Here is a 9,077-nt window from a genome sequence, read left to right on the forward strand (position 1 = left end):
CACTTGATACCAGTTAGTTTGGACCTGACTGCAAAAGCATCTTTGGCCTCTGAACACAAACTTACTCTGCAAGTAGCAGAGCTATATTTAGGCATCACCTCATCTGAGCAAACTGAGGCTACTGTACCATCCTCAATTTATATTAAATCAACTTGGGAATCTGCTTCTGTGGTTTAGTTTTCCTGTTCAATCAATAATCTGCCTTTGATTAATAGTGTTGACTGTTAAGAGTGAAAGCTAACATCTAAAAATGAACTGCAAATTTTAATGAATTGTGATAGGGAGTTAAGGCGTATCTCTAGTGAATGTGTCAAGAGAGGATAAGTCAATTCTAGGTGCAGAGTCAATGCAGACAGGTTAAAACATGTTAAACATTGTGTGATTGCCATCATTGACGTGTGAAGTGCTGTCACTGGTAGAGTTTTGCATCATGATGTGTTACATCAATCTAAATAGTTTTACTGTAACACAGGATACAAATATTCCCAACAAAATAGTTTCTGCAGTATTGCAGAGATCCCTGGTGTTGTAAGGGATAATTCCAAGGGTTAGCTGTTGGCTGTGTGAAGAGCAGAAAGTAAACCAGGCTGATTAATCTGTGACTGTTACTTACTCATCCATCACTGCTTTCCCTTCAAAGTAGCTACTCCCTTGCTAGTCAGGGACAGGTAATCTCTAGGGAAATCAAGAAATGTGTATACTGCCCTTGTATTTGAGTTAAGAGGACTTGAGACTAATTTATACTGTGTCATCAATAATAATGTGGAGAATATAAGCAGCATTTGTATTTGGTGCTGTGGTAATGGTATTGAATGTGGTTTGGTGAAATGACCAGGCTCAGTGAGAAAGTCCAGCCTTTCTTGCAAGCAGCACACATGCCTTCCCTGAATAACTGGCTGTCCTGTGGGAAAAATCTCTGGCTTCTCATCGTGTCTCTCTCCTGTGTGTGGACTAAAGTAAACAGGTTTTTCTTGAGGTTATTTTCTTGGTCTACAGTATGGAAAAGGGGAACCAAAAATGGTGAAACTCTTAAATAAATGTGGTGGTGAAAGGAATTCATTCATAGAATCATAGAATGTCCTGATTTGGAAGGGACCTATAAGGATCATCAAAGTCCCAACTCTTGGCCCTGTGCAGGACACCCCAAGAATTGCACCATGTCCCTGACAGTGTTGCCCAGGTGCTTCTTGAACTCTATCAGGCTTGGTGCTATGACCACTTCCCTGGGAAACCTGTTCCAGTTCCCAAACACCCTCTAGGTGAAGAACCTTTTCCCAATATCCAATCTAAAACTCCCCTTACCCAGCTTCAGGCCATTCCCAGGACATGGGTTCTGTCACTGGTCACCAAAGAGATCAGTGCCTGCCCCTCCTCTTCCCCTCAAGAGGAAGCTGTAACTGCAGTGAGGTCTCCTCAGTCTCCTCTTGTCCACACTGAACAGACTGAACATGACCTCTGTGCTGCTCGTACGGCTTCCCTTCCAGGCCCTTCACCATCTTCATTGCTCTCCTTTGGATGCTGTCAAACAGCTTAATGTCTGTTTTATATTGTGGCACCCAAAACTACACCCAGGACTCGAGGTGAGGCCGCACTAGTGAAGTGGGACAATCACCTCTTTTGACTGGCTCCAATTTCTTGCTAAACTTTGGAGACAATGCTTATGCTTAGCTCTGCCTGACAGAGTGCAGTAATGGCAGCTCTGAACCTGTGGTCTGTGTTGGAGTTTCCTTTGCAGTTTCACAGCTACAGTTGGGTGGGAGGCAGCACTAACAACAGGTGTAAATAGAGCAGTTTGTTGCTCTTACTAGCAGATAACCTGTAGGTGAGTTTTGCTTTTAAATGGCAGTTAGTGAAACCAAATGTTTAAGCAATGTTGAGCATGATTTATTAATAAAAAATGTGATTTAAATATTTTTTGGTGGTTACTTCTTCATGCTATAGGTGTATACAGGTGAGTCACTTTTTGCTGAATCACTGAGTGGTGTGCCTCCCAGCAGCAGTGTGTAGGGATTTTCCATTTCACAAGTGGGAATCTACCAGTAGTACCTAAGGAGGAAAGCTGTCCTACCTCCAGGTGACCTTTGAAACTGGGGACACATGGCACAGTGTGACCTAGTGATCAGAAAGGGACTGGCAGTGAAGTCTTAGGAAATCCGTATCCTGCTCTGTAGATAGTTCCTTGTATGAGTTAGAGTAATTAATCTATCTTCCTTGTGTTCCATTATACACTCATGTAACTTTGGGAAATACTAGATTAATAAAATACCCCTGACTTTTAAAATGAGAGATCACTACTGCTGTTTTTGTATTAACACCATTATGTTCAGTTAGTTTCCTCTGTGACTGAAAAAAGTGTTACTGAGTGTCTCACATCTTCCTTTCTTGAGAAGCAGCCAGGCATGGGAGTAGACACACTTAGGAAACCCCCCATGTAAGTTCTGTGACTCCTTTCAGACCACCCCCATTAAGTGCCCAAGCCTAAAGTGAGATAAAATGCTTTTTGCTAAAGTTGTGTCAGATTGGGGGGGTGTGCAGTACAAAATTATTTTTATCTTAGGGAAACAGAAATAATTTCTATCTTCTGTATTTTAGTTGTGTAAGATTAATATCTGTGTTAAGTAGAGGAGGGACAGTGGGTTGTTATGTAAGCAGGAGTTTCAAAATGTTAAAATGTTGACTCTTTAATATTCCTACATTTTAAGCCTGGTTCAAGTTTTTCCACTGCTGTAGCTAATGTATACCAGCCTCTCAATTTTTTTCCAGAAGCACTTCACACTAGAAAACCTCATATATTAATAATATGTAGGACAAGGAAGTCCACATGACTAACAGGTACAAAGTGCCACTAGTTATAACCTCCAGAAAGAAAGACTTAGAGGAGCTGGATCCAAGACACTTTAGGTCTTTCATAAACTTGGGAACAGCCACTATTGACCAATCTGTATCTGGAACAGTTTTTTAACTTCGTTTTTCACATTATTTTTTGCTAACCTTCCCTTAATGTAGCAAAGCATTAGGCAAAAAGAAAAAGTATTTTCAGTTGGAATTTGTAAGGGTTTGCTAAAGTTACTCATGGTTATTATTTCTTCACTGTTGACTTCTGTACATGAAAATGTCTGTGGATGCAGTAGCTACATTCCTAAGTTTCATTAGCTTTAATGAACTCAGATTAACCAACTTAATTCTCCTTTGGTATTTGTATCCAGCTATTTGCAGGCCTGGTTCAGTGCATGAGAAGTTACTGAATTTGACCTTTTCCTGCTCATGTTATGTTTTGTTTGTTTTAACTAGGGAAAAGTAGATTGTATGCATGTATAGCCAATAGCCAGTGTGATCTCCTGGAAGCAGGAAGCCAGTTCCAATAGGTACTGTTAGGTGTTTGTGCTTTTCATTAGCACCAAGCCCCTATATCTGTATGAAAACAGAGCCTTTAGTCCCTCAGAATCAATACTGGCAACAGCAGCTTATAGCTCAACAGTTTGAATTAATGTAGAAAATCTTCTGGCCTTCTCTCCCCGATCTCAGATCCAGATTCATGGCATAAATTTGAGCCATCTGCAGGTCCTTTCCGGTGAAGGGCAGTCCCACACTTCCTGTCCTCACCACCTCCAGCAATGTGTTCCCATCAGTCATTGAACCTTTGACTCAAGTCTGTCTGTTGGGTTGCTGCAAGCTCAACCCTACAAAAAAAAATGTCTTTTGTTGGATTAGTGAGCTTGTGGGTAGTTGTGACATAGATCTGACACAACAGAAGTAGTGAGAATGTGCGTCTTGAGAGAAGACTGAGTGTTGAGAGAAGACTGAGTGGGGCCACTCCTTTCTCTTGGTACTTGAAGGTAGATGAAACAAAATGCATTGTAAAATGGCACACAACAGTTACATGAACAATTCTTTCCCTGAACCAAAAGCGAGTGATACCAAAAAACAATAAGGATCACAAATAGAAGAAAAGGAGGGAAAAGAGCAAGAGGAGAAGGGCAATTGAAGGTATTACAGAGAGAAAAAGTAACAAGGAAGAGAGAAGTAGCTAGAAAAGCAGGAAGAAGGATTAAAGAATAATCAGGAGATTGTATGTTGACAAATAGTGGCAGCAAATGCAGGTAAAAATTAGGAAATACCTTTCCCTGGTGGTTGTGCATACTGTCCGTGTCTTTCAAATATGAGAGATATATGAATCTCAAGAAAGAATTCTTCTGTCTTTCTGGGTCGAACTGAAATGCCATTGTTTGTGAGCATTCCACAGTAATAACCTGGATGCTGAAAGCCAGAACCTTTGTCCTCCCTGAACTCAGTCTGGGTGAAGCAGGGAGGGAAAGTCCCGGGCACAAGTGTCTGTCCTGAGAAGTACTTGCTGCCGAACAGGCACAGCCCTAAGAGGCTGCTGAAAGGCCCCTGTGAACGCACCTCAGTGTGTTGGCTCACAAGTGGCCGGCCAGTCTGGATGTGGTTTTCATAAAGCCTTAATCCCGCGGTCAGGGATTTCCATCTCCTGCCGCTCGCTGCTTCCCCACAGGGCAGCTCGGGCCGTGTAGTTCTCCAACTCCGCCAGCAGGTGGGGCTGGAGAGGCGGTGTGCTCAGGGCTCCCGGTGCTCCGTGATGAGAAACGGGCATTACTTAGATCCCAGCGTGATTCACTTCCCGCAGCTGTCTTGGAACTTCCTGACATCTCCATACAACTCTGTCCGAGGTCATTCATGTCATTTAAACTGCAAGAGCTGGCGTATACAAGCACTGTATTTTCTGTCTGGTTGAGAGCAGCTTCCTTCAATGAATTGGTTTGTCATTTCTTTTTTTTCTTTGTGATTAGGGAATTAAATCGGTTAACTGCCTAATTCATATTGCAGTTAAGAACTCTGTGAAACGAGAGTAGTCTAGAAGTCCCTCTAGTTGAGACACACATGAAAATGTTCCCTGTCACTCTGTTTTTACAGCTAAAAAAATTTGTGTTTGCTTTGTTTTCTGCAGCTGTTTGATGCTGTCAACTGCCTGGCAAAAGAGAATGCCCGGTTGCTTGTGCTGGGCCGCAAACATATGCTGATCAACTCTTCAAATTGGAAAAGAGAGATTATGAAGGAGATGCAGAATAAGGCAGACTTCTTCTTTGCTGAAAATATGTAAGTTGAAGAAAATGGCTCAATATAATAGAGACCAACACCTGATTTATGTGCATTTTGCTCTAGTTTTTAGTACCATTACTAGTATCTCTATCTCTGTGTGTGAAAGAAACATATCCCTCGCTATACTTGCTTCAAAAATACATAAAAGGTGACTTTCATCACTTAGAATCATATTGACAGCTGTGTGGTTTATTAGGATTTATGGCTGATAAAACCACTGCCAAGAGCACAGTGCCTTGAACTTACAGAATTTCTGGTAGCATCAGTGTGCGGTTGTGGTCTGCTGCTGTGTGGGGGTACACTGTTGAGTTTTAGCAGTTCTGTTCCACATTGCATGGTACTCTTAAACTTTGTGGCAGGAGATTTTATTGTCCTATTATCAGATTGTGATAAGAGAAAAAAAGTGCTATATGTAGCATGCAATTAATTTTTATTGCGCTCCAGTTTTTGGCGCCCTGTGGTAAGTAATTTTTTATTTTACCAGGGAACTAGAGTAGTGGTGGGAATTTTCAGTGTTGCTGATGAATAAAACTTGATCAGCATTTGAATCACTTCCTGCAACCACTTACTGCCGTGTGAATGATGACTGTCTTTTCCATTTGTTTTGTGAAGCTCTGAAGATGATGCCTTCTTGTTATATGCCACTCTCCGATCAGGCAAGCATTGCAAGTTTGTTACTAGAGACTTCCTCCGGGATCACAAGGCTTGTCTTCCCGACAGTCTGACACGTCATCTGTTCCGTAAGTGGCAGCGTGGACACCAGATAGTGTTCTTCCCTTCTGCAGAAGGAAGGAGTATGAAGTTTTTGGTAAGTTTTCCCGCTGCAGTCAGAAAACACACAGAGCATATTCACTGAAGATACATTATTTCAAACTCTGGATGCCAGAATATCATGGTTAAGTCTAAGAAATAGATTTGTTGCAATGTGCTCAAAACTCCCATGTTAACTGAAAATTCACTGGATCCACAGAGCATGCCACAAACAAGAAAATTGTCAGAAAGCCAAGAAATGCTACCTAAATGCTTACAGTGTAAATATAAATAAAAGTTTGTGTATACAAATCTTTCCAGTGCTGGAAACTCTGTAACCATTCCTGGCCTCATTAAAACCTGAGTGTCAATGTTTTAATTTATTTAAACTTTGAAATCCCTTATTCTCCTCTGCAGCACTATTATAAAATATCATGCTTCTAATTTTACAATAGAAATTATTTCATCTTTATTTTAAAGAAGCAGAAAAATACAGGTATTTCAGTATTTACTGTAATAGTAATCTAGCATAGGTATAGTTTCATGAGGGAAAGCCCAGAACAGTCAGGTTTATAGTTAATATTCAGCTGCAGAAAATGCAGTAATGTCATGTTATGGCAGAATACTACTGTTATTGTCTAGGAGACATGTATCCTTGTGAACAACACATTAACAGGATTGCAGCTGTTTTAAGATTTTTCTAGGGAAAAATTCATCGTGACATTCTACATGCAGTTTTTTGTTATCTGGTCTGTCTGGTTATTCCTGGCTTAAAGGAAAACTGCACCTATGCAGATTAATTTTCTTCCTTCTCTGGTTAAAATTGTAAAATAACATTCATAATTACAAACAGAGATAGCAGTCTGTAAGAATTACACAGCCTTTCATTCAGTGTTGCCATATATACATTTCTTCTTATGGAGCCATAATGAATGTTGGGTTACCTGAGGTACACCTTGTTTCTTTCTTTTGTACAAAGGGACTACTAATTTTCACATCTGAATTCCCATAGAAGTGATTTGGATGATTGATATTCCTAGTCATAGCTGTTTTCTAAGTTATTCTGGAAGCTACCACAGGAAAGTAGATTTCCAAGATTATACATATGGAGTGATAGTATGTCCTGACAACCATAATTACCAACCAGTAATGTTTCTTTTGCATTTGTCTTATATATGTTGAATTAGTATACCTGTAACATAATAGAACAGAAAAATTGTTTATTCTATTTGTTCAACCAGATGCTTCTGAAAGTGTTAGTGATAAACCCTCTTCTTACATCTCCTTTTCTTACATCTCCTTGGGACAGAGCAAGTCAGCTCTGTAAAGAGAGAGACTGGGAGAACAAATACAAGATGTCATTAATGTCATTAAATCCTATGTTCAAGCCTATAAACTCCACATCCTGAGTAATTCCCATATGATTTCATTTAACTGAACAGAACAACAATCATTTTGCTATTTCTAGAACTTGAGTGCATTATGCTGAAATCATTAGTATCTGGTGCTGATGGAAGATAGAATTTATAATGACTCCTAGACCACAAAATACTGAAAGATAGTTTAGTTTTTTCTCCAGTACTAAAATTTAGAATTTGTTTTGTGTAAGAAAATAAAATGAGAGTTGTTAAGAGATAAAACTATGGAGACTTTTAAGGTAAGCATTGGAAGTCATAACTACCTGTAATTGATATTTTAGTAATATGTTGTATAAAGTCTAAAAAAACCCGTTTTTCCTCTGTTTTTTCCCAACAGCCTGCTTTCCATTATGACTGTGTGGTGCAGACTACAGGTGATACATGGCATATTCCCTATAAAGATGTTTTTGAGGAAAAATACTCATATCAAGTACCAAGAAAATGGCTCTGCATTCAACAGAAATGATGAAAAATGGAATTGGACAAGCTGAAGCTGCCTTTTTTTTTTCATAATTTCTGTTGCTGGCTAGGAGAACTCAGCAGGACAATTATGGGATTAATGTGTGAGGTGTGTAACTAAAGAAAATTCAGTGACTGCATTTTGATGAAATCATTCCTGCATACAACTGTTAACATCAGTGGGGCCCAGGGGGGATGAATTAGGTCCATTATTTCCATTTTTACAGGCAATTTTTGTGATTTGAATTAAAACTTGATTTTTCCTGTTGGAATTACAGCTTGGACATTTTTATCTTTTATTTTTCTCAAGCTTTTCATCTACACTGAAATGCATAAACTCTGTATGTTGAAGAAATTAAGCAGGACTTGCAAAGTACCTTCAAAGTTTGTGGGGCTGGCCTTGCAACAGAGTTGCACAATGTCTACCTCTGGTCAGTGAAGCTAAGGGGGACAGATGGTGCATTTATCATTCGCCAGACACACACAGACCCAATACTTCCTCTTGATCACATAGAATGCAAGAGGTTGGTTATAGCAATAGATAGCAATAATTTGTTTGGAAGAATAAGAAAACAACCTGTGGAATGGTCTGTGGCTCTTTCACACTCCTAAGTTTACCGTTTCTGACAGGATTTGGAATCACTGCAATAATTTGCTTATGGAAAATGCATGGATTTTTTTAAATTAAAATTGATAGCTAGAAATTCTTAAAGGCAATAATAGGATGAAACTGATTCTTGTACATTTCTATAAAATCTGTCCCAAGTTATAAAGCAAAAAAATAGTATAAATTACAGGAAAAGTGTTCTAAGTTATTTGTAAGCATATGTGTGGTAAACGTGTATGTTTATTGCACCTACAGCTTTAATGCAAACCTTTCTCCCCCAAAACCAGAAATGCCACATAAATCTCAGATGAAATATCCTGGGTTTGTCACATTTGTCTTGTACAAAAATCGTCTGTTTGAAACTGAGATGAACCATGAAGATCTTTTTGTATAGAACTTCCAGTTCTGAGCTCTTGCAAGACCCCATGACAAGCTCCCTCAGGACTCAGCATTCAAGCATGTTCCTTGCTATTTTTTTTCCAGGACAATCCTGGCACATGTTCTACTTCTGCTATCAGTTTGTAAACCAGCAGGTGTGATTTGCATACAGTCATGTCCTTCAGGTACAGAAAGTGTAGAGGAGCTGGGTGCCTCTTAAGGTAACATAAAACCTTGGCTTTAAATTCATCATATTGTTGGTAGTGTTCATCACAGACCCTTTCCTGACGGAACATAACAGCTCCTATGAGTCCACTAGGGAAGGCAGAGAGATTGGATCTACTTCT

The 9,077-nt window shown here is 39.6% G+C and overlaps 1 protein-coding gene across 3 annotated transcripts in view; it reads left to right on the plus strand.

The window, feature by feature from the left end:
• LOC121673978 (protein only RNase P catalytic subunit) overlaps positions 1-8,017 on the plus strand; it is a 41,387-nt gene extending 33,370 nt beyond the window's left edge. For all 3 annotated transcript variants that reach the window (XM_042047870.1, XM_042047872.1, XM_042047871.1), the window contains exons 6-8: positions 4,967-5,115; positions 5,731-5,926; positions 7,624-8,017. In XM_042047870.1, coding sequence (XP_041903804.1) covers positions 4,967-5,115; positions 5,731-5,926; positions 7,624-7,752 — 474 coding nt within the window. In that variant the 3' untranslated portion in view covers positions 7,753-8,017. The remainder of the gene's footprint in view (positions 1-4,966; positions 5,116-5,730; positions 5,927-7,623) is intronic.
• The last annotated feature ends 1,060 nt before the right edge of the window (positions 8,018-9,077 follow it).

Source organism: Corvus kubaryi, unplaced genomic scaffold (assembly GCF_017639235.1).
Source record: "Corvus kubaryi isolate FWS band 111438036 unplaced genomic scaffold, C.kubaryi_AGA036_p1.0 66, whole genome shotgun sequence".
Classification (NCBI taxonomy): Eukaryota; Metazoa; Chordata; class Aves; order Passeriformes; family Corvidae; genus Corvus; species Corvus kubaryi.